At 44.6% G+C, this 16,350-nt stretch overlaps 1 protein-coding gene across 1 annotated transcript in view; it reads left to right on the forward strand.

Moving 5' to 3' along the window:
- LOC104164921 overlaps nucleotides 1-14,195 on the forward strand; it is a gene marked incomplete at its 5' end in the record, with an annotated part of 72,114 nt that extends 57,919 nt beyond the window's left edge. Inside the window, 2 exons of the mRNA XM_009704406.1 lie at nucleotides 11,457-11,624; nucleotides 13,839-14,195. Of these exons, the coding sequence (XP_009702708.1) occupies nucleotides 11,457-11,624; nucleotides 13,839-14,195 (525 nt within the window). The remainder of the gene's footprint in view (nucleotides 1-11,456; nucleotides 11,625-13,838) is intronic.
- Between the last annotated feature and the right edge of the window lie 2,155 nt (nucleotides 14,196-16,350).

The raw sequence follows: 16,350 nt of genomic DNA on the forward strand, positions 1-16,350 counted from the left end.
GAACAACTGTGAGTAAATGTGGTTAGTAACACCTAGGGTTGACTAGATCACAGCAAAAGGAAGATGAGACTAGACCAGATTGTCTGCTGCCTATCCGGCACTTGTCTTCAACAGCCAGCAAGTCAAGAGAATGCCTTCAAAAACCAGCCAACTAATCCCTCTGGTAGCCCAGGCTCTCCATTAGAAAGCTTTTCACTAACAACACTGTTGTCGTGGGCAAAGGAGTCTTCTAGGAACAACATGTTGCAGTAACACCATCTAGTTCAGTCATATTCTTCCTGGGATTTGATCCAAAGCCCGCTGAGGTCAATAAGAACCTCCCACTGACTTTATAATGGCTTAAGCTCTGTTTAGTTGGAGTTACTAATCCAATTTCCACTGCCAGTGCTACAGTCTATGAAGTCCCAGTGCTGATACATAAAAATCTAGCATGCTGCCAGCAGTGACATTGTTACGGTTCCTGCTTGTCCCAGCTCTCTCTGAAGCAAATATGTTCACATATCTACAGCCACAGAAACTTGGACAGAAGTCTTGGAAGGTAAGCTAATTTGCGCCTTATCTACTGTGAATTCAAGACCTCCAAGAACAGCCTGGGATATGGGCAAAATTGACTGCAATAATTCAGTAAAGTGGCACTCTTCTGCTCAGGGCTGGTCCAATGGCTCAGGGCGGGTTCCTCTGCTTTGAAAGATGTCGTCTCTAGGAAGATACGTGAAAATAACTCAGTAGACACCATTGAACACCTTTTCCTAAATAAGGGCTATTACTAACCAGGTTTGTTATCAATTTCCTCAGTTCTTTGAACAGACAGAACTGAAAGGTCTTTTAGTAGCTGATGGTGTAGTACTTAACAACCTAGTAGGGATATTGTACCAGCTCATGGGCAGATGCAGCCTTGTCCCCAGAGACCTCACATGACTACACTTACCTGTGCTGGAGGCCAAGAGTGTAGGATATGTTGATGAGTTTCTCAAACTAATTCCTGGTTTAGACATCGTTTTATCTTCTCATCTGACTGAAAGCATTTGAAATTTCCCCTCCCTTCTTTTGACTACGATTACCCTCAGGAGCCACCCAGCTGGATGCACAACTCTATGACTCAATGGCTAGTGTTTTCTCACTAAAAATTCCCTTCCTGCAAGCATTTAAAGGGTGAGCTTGATCCTTTCAGCATTCATGGAGAGTGAAAACATGTAGAGACTCAGCCGAACTGAAATTTATTTAGAGACCCAGGCTAATATTGAAGAATTGTTTGATTCAGCTACAATGTCCAGCTAGATGTGAGATGGAGTACACCAGTGTTTCTTTCTTGCTTTCCAGACCAGCTGTACAGAACCACTGTGGTGGGGTTTTCCATAGGTAGCACTTAGCAATCTTTAGGAATCCTTGGAAATAAAGAGTCCTTTATGACTGGAAATCAATATCATTCACAAAAAAGGGGGGTATCACTTCTGTAACAAAATGGCCATTGAGCTCTGTAGCATTCTTTAAGTTATTTTTGAAGCTACTTGTGTTTCAAGATTTCCTAAGTTTCTTTTATTTTCCAAGAAACTGGAGATGAAACTGCCGCTATAAATTCTGTAAATCCAAAAGTGCCAGGTGTATAACAGCAAGTAGTTGATCAACTTCTGTTTATCTGGAATTTCTTAAAACTTGTCAGACACAATGATGATCAGCACTGACTTCCTACCAAACAGGTCAATAGAGGCTTCAGTCTCTGATTCAGGTGCCAGATGAGTCGTCCATGAAACATCCATTAGGACACAGACCTCAGGTGTGAAAAAAGACAACAAACAATTACAGAGACTTTCTGGAGTAAAAGTAATTTAAGCCATGATCACCTGCTTGCTCAGAAATAACTGATAAAATCGGTGATATGATTTCTTGTGATGGCCTGCCTGTTTGGTGTCAGGAAGATGCAGCCTTGCAATGTCTGATTAAATGTTTTTAACCCTGTAGCATTGTGCTAAAAGAGAACTGTTTTAGCAAGAGTGTTGTGCCATCTGTTTTCAGGGTAGGAGTGAAATGCTGACCCCTGAATGGTGCTGGGAAGGATGCCATGCATGGCACAAAAAGGAAATTTTTCTCTGGAGGAAATCTGCATTTGGTGCTATTGGGCCAAGCAGAAGATAATGGGTGGACCTCAAGAGTAGTTGTACTGTGTGCTGTGGACTCAGGAGGTTCAGAGCAGCAGTGGGATAAGCTAATACCGTAGTCTGAAACCACATTTGTCCATTGAGTCACCTATTATGCTGTTAAAATGTGATAATTAGAATCCATGCATTACCAAAGAAAAAAAGACAATAATTAAAGCCCTGACACAAAGGGGAGTTAATTCTCCAAAACTATTTTGTGCAGAGGTATTTGAGGGCTTCAGCAAGGTAACTCCTTCTGTTTCCTTATGAAAACCCCTGCTCTGCAATGAGTCTTTCGAACTGTCTGGAAAATAATCTAATTATAGTTAACACTATTATGTTCTTTGGTGCTTTGAATAGAGCTGTGGGTAACATTATGATTACTCCAAAGCAAATAGCTATGTGGTTCAATCTGACATTTCATATTGATAAAAACACAAACGTTTTATCAAAAACAATGGATAAGGGAAATTATTCATTTTCTAGGTCATATAACAAAAGAGGGAAAAACACCATTGTTTTCTCAACAACAGGAGAAATATGCTTTGCCAGACGCTGTTCTATAAATACATTTAATTAAACATTGTATTCGTCGTCTCATGCACTCTAGGAGAAAGCAGGTGAAACCTAACTTTCTCTTCTCTGAAATCTTCCCATATACTTTCCAAAATAAATTAGTATCTTAAGACATTCTGATCACTTGAAGGCTTGTAACCACACCTGAAAAAGAAAGATTAAATATGAAAGTATGGTATAAAGTCTGAAAATGTGCATTTAGATCTTCTAGTTCAACCTCAAACAGACAGACCTCATTTTTATTTTTACTTTTTAATAAAGCCCCAACTGGAAGCCAATGAAGCTGGAAATGTATTGACTTTGTTTCATTTCTGGTATAATTAGTCACATATTGTTGAATACTGACGTTAGATGGCACAATACCCACCATTCTGCCTCTCTGCAGAATGAAAATGCAGTTGAAATTTGCTGCTGTCCCTGAAGCTAATTTTGTTGAATCTGTTTTATTTTCACAGTGATGCTGCTGCTAAATGCTCTTAGACCAGGGAGGTTAAGTAACCTGATGCAAGTATAACCTACCTTCATGTAGGTACCACCGCACAGACAATTTTTCTGGTACTTTGGGTCACAAAACAACATCTTTTGGTGGTTATGATAAGAGATGTGTCAGGGAACTGGGCTAGGGGTGTTTCAAAGGCGCTTAGCAATCTCCTTTCTTCTTTGGGGGACTGCATGGAGATGGTATCAAGGTGGAGGGGAAAACCCATCGAGGGCATCCTCTACAGCTAGTCTGCAGCTCCACAGGCACCACAGCCATAACACAGCAGACTCATGCATGGTTCATGAACTGCTCATCGTGGATGTGCTCTTTCTGGGCCACCTCTGCTACGACAGCCACTTTTTTAACCGCAATCCTATCTGACCTCCCCTGGCCAACCGATTCCATTTGCACCAGGAGGATCTGCAAAGGGGCTTCTTGGAGGTGTTTGCACAGAGCCCAGGCTCACGAATTGTGAAAGGTGTAATAGAGTAAAACCAGACTTTGCTGAAACTGCGTTTGAGTGGAAGCAGGGCTGTCTGCTATTTGACTAGATGACTGACACATTATATCTCCCCCCCAAGAAAGCAAATATTTTTTCTGTCAAAATGCCTGTAATACAATCCATTCTCACTCTTTCCTTGGTGTAGAAGCAAAAGCTTCTGTGATTTTAGTCAGTGCTGAGTTTTGTGCTCCCACTAGTATTAGAAATCCAAGAACATACAATGCTGTACTCTGGAGACAACTGGAGCTATTCTTTTTTAAGGTCACAGCAAATGTAATAATGCCAGCAGCTCATAGTGCTCTTCATTAGGTTGTGTAACTTTCCATCGCGTCAGTCACTCAGTGGAGAGTGTTTGCTTACTTTCTTTACTAAGGTGACTGTTTTTTTTACCTGTAACCCAACTGAAGTTCTCCTTTACGGGACAGACGCGTCTGACCCCGTTGTTGTTGGGAATTCGGTGATGCGGAGCACAGGGGCAGCGGTGGGATTTCACTACCCCAAGGAGGTAAAGTCAGTTGGGTACCCAGAGCACCATGCATACCCTTGTCCCTCCCTTCCATTGCAGGGGGGGGCACTGGAGTGGATGGTAATTGAACAGGTGGAATTTGCACTTGAAAATGTCTTCTCCTCTCTGTGCAGGTCAGCCCTATGCTGAGCCTCAGCTGCACTCCAGTAGTCCCTGAAACTTTGGAAAGAAGGTTTTTGGTCTGTTGTAAACCCTGCTGTGGTGTGGAGGTTAACTAGATACCTGACACTGTAACACTGGAGTAGATAAAGTAGCCTAAATTGCTACTTGCTAAGTCCTATCTCACAACAAAAAAATCCTTGGAACTGAAAATGCCAGCTGCATCTGCTGTTGGCTCTGAAGGACATAGCTTAGGCCTCAGGTTTAGCTCCCCACAGCTGTTTTGTGCTTGTTGGACAGAGGCTCAGGTTCTCCTCGTGGGCTGGGTAAAAGTTCTGGAGAGGGTTAGCAGAAAGTCGGTCAAGCAGACGAGCAGGAGCCCATTAGCTGCTGGTGAGGATGAGCATTGGGTATTATTGCTCCAGGTTCTGTCTTCTTCTGTGTTGTTCTTTGTTTGTTTGCTTTCTCTGGCCCTGAATAGCTGTTCTCGTGGGAGCTCCTCTTCCCGTCTCCTGGCCAAGAACAGAGGATGCTCTTGCAGCCATGCTCCAGCTGAGGCTTCCCAGCACAGATGCTCTACCCACCTTCCATGCAGCAGTTTATGTTAGGCACTTTAGTGTTATTTAATCAGAAATTTGGACTCAGGGGTTTGTTTTGAGTTTCTTTGCCCTTGTTTTCTTAGTATTAGTAGCTAGCTCCTAGGAGCTCGGTGCAGACAGCTCCACTGACAGCTCTGGGTTTTGGTGTGGTGCTGGTGCTTGCCAAGGTTCCCTTCACACTCTTCCTTAATTGAAGGTTGGGATGAGGATATGGCTTGGCTCACGCCCCTCGTGAGACCTCACATGCGAAGAACTGTGCATGTTAAGAAGTCAAAAAGAGTAGACCCCTGCTTGAGGGTTGTTTTTTTTTTATCCCCAACCCCTCCTTGGGAAGCAGGGCAGATGTAAAGGTGCTTTATGAGCAGCGGGAGGGGAGACCTAGCTGCTTCCCAGTGTAGGGATTATATATTAATACATCAGGCTTCTGGTTACACAAAAAACACACACAAAGCAACAGAGGGGCTGGGGAAAATGTAGGGTCTCAACACTTCTGTTATCCTCTGGCAGCACAGACAGATGTCCCTGCTTGCACACACGGGGTGCTCAGAGAGGCAGCCACAGGGCCAGGGAGAAAGAAGAAAGGAAACCTAAACCCTCAGCTGCATGTCATGGCAGCAAGAGCCACCACATCATTGCAAGCTGAGGAGCATCCCTTCCTACTGCAAAGCTTGATGCCATGTACATGGAGGACTTGTAGGAGCAATGCAAGTAGAAGTGGCTGGAGAAATGCAGTGGGAGGTGGTCCATTACAGACCTGCTCTGCTAGTTTGTATGGTTAAGTAGTCAAAGCACTGTGGTTGTGCTGGACAGTCTTCCTGAGAAGCAGCACTAAGCCAGGAAGCTTTCTAACCTGCCCTGTAACCATTCACAAGCTGTTCTCATCTATTATCAGATGTGTAAAGTCTCGGTAGATGTGTCAAACTGAATTAGTGCCCAGTGTGCATGCACTCAGGATACAGGTTGTCCTAATTTGGTTCAATTTGGTCACATTGGAAGTGAGACAAGTTATCGCAGGCTAGTGGATAGCTGGCAATTATATGAATGCTCTGAGGCAGAGGCAAAAAAAAAAAAAGTCATTTAGTCATTTGATTTTACTTAGCCTTCACTGGCCAGGTTAAGTTTATTTATAGGCTCAGAGCACGCACACAAGTACTTACACTATTGGGCCAATTTTAGTGCTTGCTAAGTGTGCTCATGCAGAGATTTTAATGCAGCTTGACTAGCCTGTTTCTCCTAACTTTCGTTATTTTGGGGCAGTTTCTGGTAGTGGCTGTGGCATGTGGCTCTCGCAGAAGGGCCACACCACCCCCAGCATCCTGCTGGCTGGAGCCCCTGTGAGCTGCAGCCCACTGCGTACCCCTGCTCTGGAGATCCCCCTTCCCAGCTCTCTGCTATCTGAGAAGCAGATGGGAAGTGTTTACATACTAATCAGAGGGAAGGAAGAGACCAAAAAGACTGTTAATGTTAAAAAGAAGTGATGTGCTGGAGGAAATCTCTAGCAAAGGTTGGTAACACTTAGCCCTGTTCCTGGCTTACAAGACCATTTCTTTTTCAGAAGTGCCTTGTGATGCTCACACATCTGCCCAGACAAGTTTCTGTGGGAAAGCTCACCCTGCCTGGCTGCCTGTCCACTCTTTCATTGCTTGCTACTCCAGATTAGTGCCCGTTGTCAGTTGTGGCAAAAAATTGTTGAAATCTTTGAACACCCAAGCATCGGACCTTGGCCACCAATACTCCCAATGTTTATGGGTGAGTAAACTAACTGGGGGGCATGTTTATGCTGTGCTGAATGTATCAGAGATGATGCATATGGGGAGAGGGCAAGAATTTCTTGTAGTAGATAGCTTGCCTTGCTGTGAAAGCTCTGGGTAGACCCTCCTGCCAAGAATGCAGGCGTGACCGACCAAAGGTTTGGTGCTCTTTGGTGTTTTTTTAAGTTACCACTTCCCTATCGTGGGAATTTTTTTACCCACTCTGGTGTCAGCTCTCCAGTCTTTCAGTACTACAAATGCTGGCAAGGCTGACAGGCTTTCCAGTTTAGTGAAGAAAACAGCTGCAATACAGTTTCTCCCTCCCCTTTCAATTTTACTAATATGAAAGGTACTGAAAAATGCAGAAGAAGGAGCAGAAGCTGGGGCTGAGGCTGTAAGGGGCTGAGAGATATTGGTTGACTGGAGAAGTTGACAGAGAAAGAATCAGCCATGTCAGTTCAGAAGGTGCTGGGGTCCTACAAGTGCACACATCCCTCCAGAAATCAGTGTAGGAAAAAAATGTACATGTTTTATTTCAGCAGAAGTGGGCTCAGAATGTACCGAGTTGTCTGAACCTGGTCAAGAACAAAGCAACGGAGAGGGGTGAGGCAGGCAGACAATGAAATGGATGTTGTTCTTCAACGTGTATGGTCAGCTGCTTCTGAATGGCACACGGTCAGGCTCGGTGCCAGTGGGGTCTTCACACTGGCCCAGCTCACTGGAGAGCAGCACGTGCTTCTTGGGGAACAAACAGATGGGAAAAGGTTCCTTCACGAGCAGGGGCCGGGTCTCTTCCTGGAATGGCAGAAGACGCTCGTTTTGCAGAATCATAAAATAGTTTGGGTTGGAAGATGGGGTCTTCACACTGGCCCAGCTCACTGGAGAGCAGCACGTGCTTCTTGGGGAACAAACAGATGGGAAAAGGTTCCTTCACGAGCAGGGGCCGGGTCTCTTCCTGGAATGGCAGAAGACGCTCGTTTTGCAGAATCATAAAATAGTTTGGGTTGGAAGAGACCTTTAAAGGTCATCAAGCCCAACCCACCTGCAGTGAACAGGGACATCTTCCACCAGACCAGGCTGCTCAGATCCCTGTCCAACCTAACCTTCAACATTTCCAGGGATGGGGCATCTACCACCTCTCTGGACAACCGGTTCCAGTGTTTCACCACCCTCATTGTAAAAAATTTCTTCCTTATATCTAGTCTAAATCTGTCCTCTTTTAGTTTAAAACCATTACCCCTTGTCATGTTGCAACAGGCCCTACTAAAAAGTCCATCCCTATCTTTCTTACAAGCCCCCTTTAAATACTAAAAGGCTGCAATAAGAATTCCTGTCTATTACCTGGCTTAAGAAGTTATCTTCCATGCACTCCAGGAGTCTCCTGTACTGCCTACAGCTCACCATGCTCTGTAAGCCTGCTTTAGGTACTGTAAAGTTGCTCTAAGGTCTCCCCAGAGCCTTCTCTTCTCCAGGCTGAACAACCCCAACTGTCTCAGGCCGTCCTCACAGCAGAGGTGCTCCAGCCCTTGGATCATCTTTGGGGCCTCCTCTGGACTCATTCCAACAGGTCCATGTCCTTCTTGTGCTGAGGACCCCAGAGCTGAAGGCAGTACTGCAGGGGGGTCTCACCAGAGCGGAGCAGGGGGACAGAATCCCCTCCCTCGACCTGCTGGCCATGCTGCTTCGGATGTAGCCCAGGATACGGTTGGCTTTCTGGGCTGCCAGCGCACATTATCAGCACATATCCAGCCTTTCACCCACCAGTACCCCCAAGTCCTTCTCCACAGGGCTGCTCTCAATCCCTTCGTCTCCCAACCTGTATTGATACCAGGGCTTGCCCCAATCCAGGTGCAGGACCCAGCACTTGACCTTGTTGAACCTCATAAGATTCACATGGACTCACTTCTTGAGCTTCTCCAGGTCCCTCTGGATGGCATCCCATCCCTCAGGTGTGTCAGCCTCACCAGTCAGCTTGGTATCATCTGCAAACTTGCACAGGCTGATAACAAATGGAGGCGCATGTTGTATAGATCCATTCTTCAGAGTTCTGCTTAATACAATAGCATTTGTGGGTTTGCGGCCGGGTTGGCAGACTGCTCCAGTATCACATCTATTGTCTTACAAGGGTGGCAGGCATCCATACAGCAGCTGGGCAAGCAAAGAGAAGAGCAATTTTCTGAATGCCTTCTGCTGAGTGGATGCAGGGCTACAATACAGCACAAGCACTCCATCTACCTGAAGTGCAGACCCACTGCTGCCAACTGATTAGCCTTAATACCCTTGGAAATTTTAATTCAGATAAGCAACCATGTTTCTGCCTGTATATGTGAAGCATCTCTTTGTGGTGGAAATCTTTTTTTTGAGAGATTCTGTCTGTGGATGCCAGAAGGTACTTGGCAATAAATGCCTTCTGCATTTGACTCCTTGCACAGTCTCCATAAACCACTCACCGCCTGAAGATGGTCTTTAGCAGCAAAATTCAGGTCCCCATCTCAAAACACTTTGCTGCCCTGGCGCTCTCAATTCTAGAAGTTTAGGTTTATCTGCTCAATATTTCTCCACCTCGGGAATTTGGTTTGGGACTAGCTGTTAATAAATGAAGTAGTTTAGCACTTTTTTTTTTTTTTTGGTAATGCTTTTGCAGCAAAGGCCCATCAGGGAATATGGAGATAATAAGCTTGAAGAAAATCCTGACAAACCTATCTGCACCTCTCCAAATAGGTCACCCATCAGGCAGCATCCCTGAAAATTGTATGGGGTGCCTCTGAGAGAGCCTCCAGATTATTTATGTTGTTATAATTCAATTAAGTGGTGGCAGGGGATCAGTGAGGGTGGCTGTGAGATCCTCATGTGCTAGATATTTTTAGAACCTACAGAGGAAGAAATGGGAATATTTAGGATTGAGTAATTACAAGGGTTAGGATTTAATAGGGAATTTATACTGCAATCTGTGGATATTAGTCTAGCTGTGTAACTTCATACAGAGGCATAGTAATGAAAGCACTTATCAAACAGGTAGCTAGGATGCTACCTATAAATAATCAGTAAATGATCTATGGAAAATGAGAGCAGATGTGTTTGGACAATGTTTTATGACCATCCCTAAATTATGGAGATAGGTGTTCTAAAACGTGAGTCTGCCTTATAGGCAGCAGCCTTTTAGGTCAGCAAAGCACAAAAAGGTTATGGGTTAAAACCAGATGGATTCCTTTCTGCAACAGACTGAGCGCAGATTTTCCTTGAGTCATTTAAAGGAAATAGGGAAAAAACTTGTAGCTGAGAGAATAACGTGTGCTTTGATGTAAGGGACTGAAATGCTAGCAAAGCACTTTCCTAGGGAAAAAGCATTAACTCTCAGGATCAGAACTGTCCTGCTGGAGGTGCAGATGAAACACGACTGAGCTGAAAAAATGAGCAGTATGTTGCTTTGGTTCAGATACAACAGCAAAATAGTGAAACACTTGTAATATTAGTCCTCTTACACACTGGCCAAGTTTAAGACACATCTTTCAGAGGCGTTTCTAGTCTTTCAAACTTTCATCTCAGTGCAAGCCACCTTGGAGTAATAATAAAAGTTTCTCATTTGCTTAAACCATGAGGTTTCACTAATGAGGGCTTTCTAAGTGGTTTGTGAGACCTCTGCCTGCATTTCCTCATAAGCAATCAAAAACTAGAGCTCATTAAAAGGTTACTGTTTTGTCCTCACCTCTACCGCTTCCAGCTGAATAGCAATTGTTTCCATCTGTTAACCTGCTTGGTGAGGAGAGAGGGATAGCAAGGATGGCACGTCTGTGTTTGGCTGTGATGGGACTTGTGTTTGGGGCTGCAGAGGACACTGTTACTGAGCTTATCAGATGCTCTCACATTGAATTACGACTTGTCAAACTCTCAAGTTGTTTGATCAGTCTCACAAGAGTGATCGGGTGTTTTTAGTCTGAATTACACACATACAGTTGAGCAGAGCCCACTTCCCAATGCTGTTTGTAAGCCCTGCTAGGTGCTCAGCAGCCAAGGTGTGCTGCTCCTCCAAGTTGGCCGTGCCTCCTTTTGCCTTCCCTGCAGAAGGTGCTGGCAACATCTATTTCCTCTTTAAATTCAAGGGTATTTGATAAACGGTAGAATGCAATCCTGGAGGTGGGGGGATATCTTACTGTTTTACCAGGACTCTGCAGTTGTAGTATATGTTACTGTCTGTGTGAGAAATCCACATTTCTAAGCCCGGGCAGCCATCAGTAGTGAAAAGTAAATTTAATTTATCTCTTAGAAAGCTGTGAGCAGACATGCTTTGAAATAGAAAGCGGTATTTAGCGGTTGAGGTCCTGCACTGAGATGCAGTTAATCTGGGTTCAGTTCCTGCCTCTCTCACAGGTGTCCTGCCACCAGGGCAGGATTCAGAACCAGGACGTAACCCCCAAGGATGGAACTGCAGAAGTATTTAGGACACTTCACTCCACTGCAGTGCTCATTTAGGTACCATAGAGCCGTAAAGCCCACTGTTTCCCATGTCAGGTTGCAGAAAAGGGGATGAGAGACCGCCTGCTCACTCTCCTGCTGGGACACTGGGGAGTTAAGACAGGAAATCGGTGGGGTGAGGAAAAGGGAATAGGCAAGAAGGAGACTGACTCATCAGCCTAGGGAGGGAGGGACCTCTCAGCTCCTGGGAAATTTATGGTTTTCCTGAAAATATACAGGGAATTTTCAAGACTTCCTATAAAGGCACTTCAGGTTACAAAGTCAGCATCCTGTGTGGTTACGCTTATTCTCCTGCGTTCCTCATTGCACCACAGCTCAGCTTTAGCAGGAAGATGGAGGCCAACAGCAACACCTCAGGAAACCGGCCGTACGTTCAACTTGTCGTGGTGGGGCAGCCTCGGGACATGCTTCCTGTGGGAGACCTAACCATGTCGGAGCCACAGCACAAGGCAGGTCCATCTCCTGTTCCTCAGTCTGGGCATGTAAGTGCCAGAAGCTCACCTCAAACCAACACATTCCTGAGGTGCGTTGAGTCTTGGGCCCCTCTGGAACATGGTGGTGCCAACTGGAAGCTCAGGTTGAACATTGGCTTGTGTTGACATGGTCTAGCCACGTCTCAGAGAGGGAAGGGCCCCAAATCTGTGACCTGAACTCTGAAAATAGCCCTTATTTTTAATGGAAGCAGTCATATTATCCAACAGTTATTCTTGGAAACCACAAACCTGGTAGACAATGACAGAACTGAATGGCAATTTATGAAAAGACGTTGTGAGACAGTGAGGATCCCTAAAACAGAAAGTTGTGCTGTATTAGTGGTATAATAAAGCAGCTTTGTTAGAAACTATCCACGAACTAGCTGTTCTCTGGACAATCAAATCATCCCACTGTCTACTCACACTGCTTTTGTCAGGCTGGAATACTTCAACACACAAGTAAATAAATATAATGAAAAAATAACCCTGACGTGCTCATTTGTCTATCCTGTCACCAGTGATCTATATTTTTGAGGATATCCTGAGATGAATGGCTGCAAGAAGACCCTGATCGTGTTATGAAAAGCACAGCCTGTCCTTTTAAGCAAGATGATAGATTTATCTGAAGGCCAAGTGTCCCTCAAATATTAATTCCTGTCTGGTTTTAGGAACAATAAGAGCTGTTTCTGGCTTCTTCATAATGTCTCTGTGGTAAAGAAAATATATCCAGATTTAAGGCGCTATCCAGTGCCATTATGCATATATAGAGATGTGTGTATACATCCCCCTGCATGCTCCAGTCCCTGGTCACTGCCACAGCATAGGCAGCTATAGGCAGGCTGTAAACAGCTGTAGGTTGCCAACAGACAGCCATAGGTAGCCTGCAGACCAGCACATTAGATCTCTTCTGCTTTTGCCAATCTTATGTACTCACCATGTGTTGCAGCAGCTCCAATTCTGCTCTAAACTCGGGCAAAGCCAAATAAGTCTCAAGCCCAGGCAGACAACACCTATTTTTTTTTTACAGTACTGGAGCAAAAAGGCAGTGGGCTCAGATGAGAACTGTGAAGGTGAAAAAATCTAACTTTGTATTACTGTGAGCAGAAAGAAAAAACCAAATACGTATCTGGACCCGAATCTCCAAAAATCTACCAGCATATCTGGATTTCTCCAGTGGTGATAACTTCTGTATCAAAAGAAGAATCTAGAAGAAGAACAGCAGTTTCTTGGTATAAACCAGGAAATTTTTGTTGTTTAATACTTACTGTGGCAGGGGCATATAGGTCTGCTGTGCTTCAGGCAGACACCAAGAGAAGTCACTCCTGTTCCTCGTTTCCTCCCTCTGACTATCTCTGGTCACTATTAATCATTAGGCAATTACATTCTTTAAGATAAATCACCACAAGCTTCTCTTCTGTAAACAGAGAAACAGCTTTTCTTTGTAAAGATTGATTTAGTTGCCCTGCAATTTCCTGTTTAATTAAACAGGATCAGTCTGACAAATGCAGGTTTTTAAGCACTTTGTTTCTAGCTTTATTTCTCTCTCCTAGGAAAATACTAAGGATGGACTTATTTTTCATGGCATCGAGAGGGTAGCTAGGTGAATACCAGTCACTTTGCCCTTGGGCATCAATTAGTATCGGCTATATCAGATAATCTCATATAAGGGAACTACCAGAGTGATTCTCCACCGTCCTTTGTAGCCCTCAGCTGGTACAAAATGAGTGTCAGACCTTCCTGAGCCAGAAGATGTGTTTTGTGCAGATATGGGGCATCTTTGCTCTCCTTTCTCCTCAGCTGCATTGAGCGCTGCTCAAAGGGACGGAAACTTTGGTGATCCATATCACAGATCTGCATGTTGGGTAGGTAAAAACGTGGTAGGTAAAAAAGGGCTGTATCTTCTTCAGGGAGGAAAAGTGTCTCCTGAGACGGGGCATGTGCTAAGAAATCTGCAGGCACAAAGCTGAGGATTATCCTCAGATGGATTGTGGGCTAGTAGCTTAAAATAAATATATCCCCAGACACAGCCACAAATTGAGAGTGTGGGCTGAGAGCCCTCGGTTTGGAGGGAAGAAGACTGAGAGGGACATGGCCATGTGTTACCAAATCATGATAGTGGGAGATGCAGCCAATGTGGAGCTGTTCACCATGTCCTTCAGAATTAGGGCTAGGGGCACCTGGTGAGGGAGGCTGATTTTTTAAAGGAAATTTCTTTGCACACAGGACAGTGAGGTGCTGGCACATCCTGCTGTGGGGATGGATGGCACCAGGAGGTCCAGAAAGGGATCAGCCAAATTGATGAGCCACATGCGGATAAGTGGGACAGTGGGAAGAAGAGGCTGGGGCAGTCAGATGGACGATGGAACAGAACTGCTGGATGTTATTGCCGGGGGGGACTGCACGATGAGTGGAGGAGGAGGAGGAGGAGGAAGAGCAGGAGTAGGAGCACCGGGCAGGCAGCTGCGGGAGAGCATGTGCCGTAACGGCAGTGCTGCTCTCCTGGTGCCCACCGCTGTGCTAAAAGGAGGTGTGCCCTTCTATATCGATTATTGTCTTATCTCAAAACAGTCATCAAGATGAAGTTATATGGCCTGGGAAAACAGCAGACTGTCACATTTTTATTGTCTTTTGGATAAATGTTCCCTGACACTGGAGCCATCTGCAGATTCAGTCCTGCCACCCGTTTTATTCATGCTTCTGTTTAAACAATTTACTGAGAGGAGAAATCCAAAGAATCTTTTATCCCCTTTCAACCTCTTCCTTTGCATCAACCTGGGAATATCACCGATCACCCAATAAACAATTAGCACTCAACCTTCCCCTATAATTAGTACCATTATTATACGAACAAGACAAAGGTGTCATGTTCCTGCTGCTTGTTCCTGAAATGGTAACATCAGCAGGGATTTTTCTGGAAGACGTTTTCTTAAATTTTCCCTTTGGGGTTTTAAAATGATGCTACTTATCTGTTGTGACCTGAGCTAACCCTACCTTGTGTTGAAAGTTGCTTCTCTTTTGTTGTTAGCTCTGTTCCAGACTAAACCGTTTGAAATGTCCTACCAGTTCATATTAATCTCATTTGACATTTGAGCTGTGGTTGTAACATGTGCCAGAGTAATTCCTAACATACAGCTGTACATGGAATAAAGGGTGTTTTGGGCGTTTGGCACAAAATGGTGGTAAAACTTCTTGCAGAGATGTAGGCTGCGCTCTCCCAGGTGCCTTTTGCCCCTTTGTGATGCAAAGGCAAAAGCCAAAATGTGCATGAATGTTCTGCAAACACATGGCCTCATGTGCGATAGGAATAACAGCAATAGGCTGGGTATCAGTGCTGACTGTCACATCGACGGCATCACTGCCTTCCAGATGCAGCTCTGGTCTGAAAAACATTATCGTACCATCAGCTTGTAGTGCCCTCTCCTTGCTTCCTGCAAGGCCCTCAGGTCTACCAACACATGAGTATGCCGAAATCTGTATATCGAACAAATTATGCCAGAGAACCACCAGCACATCAGGGAGGCAAATTGTCTTTGACAGGGAGGTGGTGATAACCTCCAGGTATGGTAACATCATCTCCTGGCACGGTGGGATATGGAGGATGTCTGGCCACAGAGTAACACTGACAAATGTGACTCTTACCTTCCCAAGGGTTCAATCTCTCTGCATGAAAGCAAAGGTGAAAAGGTGACACAGCAGGAGCTATCAGGCTGTGCAGGAATTTAGCCGGCTGTGGAGAGCTGGCCTTCAACGCTGCGGCAGCTGGAGCTGAAAGGGAGCGTCACCCGTCTCTTTGAGGCTTTCCTTGCTGCTTACCCTGCTGAAACATCTTCTCCCTTAGGCTAAGTGGTTCATGGCTCTCGGCTCATTGCTGTTACAAGACATTTATGTTTCACGGCAGATGGCCTAGTGAACAACTTGTTCTTTTTTTTAACCAAGGTAGATCAGCAGGCAGTGGTTCAGTTTCAGGAGGCTTCAGGTTGAGATTTCAGTATTATCTCACATTTCTTTAAAGCAAATGAAAGGAAAAAAAAAGGGTTGGGAGAGAAATATTTTCATACTCACAAGATTTGTCAGTTTTATAGTATATTTGGCACATATTTTGTGAAGGCCAAAATACGATGTCACAAGCATCTTTAGAAAACCATTAAAATACAAGATAATGAGTGAGCACTACAATGCTTTGTGACTGAATGCATGAAAATGCACTGACTTTAAGTTACGCTGCATGGAATTTGACCTTGGCACAAATGATGGTGTTTCTCCACCTCCTTTCTGACCTGTGCCTTTTCAGATGATTTGTAGATTTAATTTACAATGCATTTCCATGTACAGAGGAAAAGTGCTACAACTTTATCTGTCCGTGGAGTCCCAGCAGTCTCAGCTTACCAGATGTTCCTTACTCATTTAAACAGTGCATTGAGCTTTGCTTAGTATGATAATTTTGAAACGCAGAGAATATGGGGACACATAATGAAGATTTAGAGGTGGTGGCTGTGAGGGTAAAATGTTTCAAGGAAAAGATCTATTGCCATGTGTCCAGCTGCATTACCATAACTGTGGGTATCAATTGTTATGCAAACACCTACCGGTCACTCTAGGCATAAATTATGTTTTCATTTCTTTTCTTAAGGCCAGAAACCTGATCAATAACCTTCATTTAAAAATAGGACCTCACTGCAGGCAAAGTCTTTATTTTGACTCCAAGCCTTGTGATTACCAGATTGATTTTGCTGCA

This window comes from Cariama cristata, unplaced genomic scaffold (genome assembly GCF_000690535.1).
Source record: "Cariama cristata isolate BGI_N322 unplaced genomic scaffold, ASM69053v1 scaffold15977, whole genome shotgun sequence".
NCBI classification, from domain to species: Eukaryota; Metazoa; Chordata; class Aves; order Cariamiformes; family Cariamidae; genus Cariama; species Cariama cristata.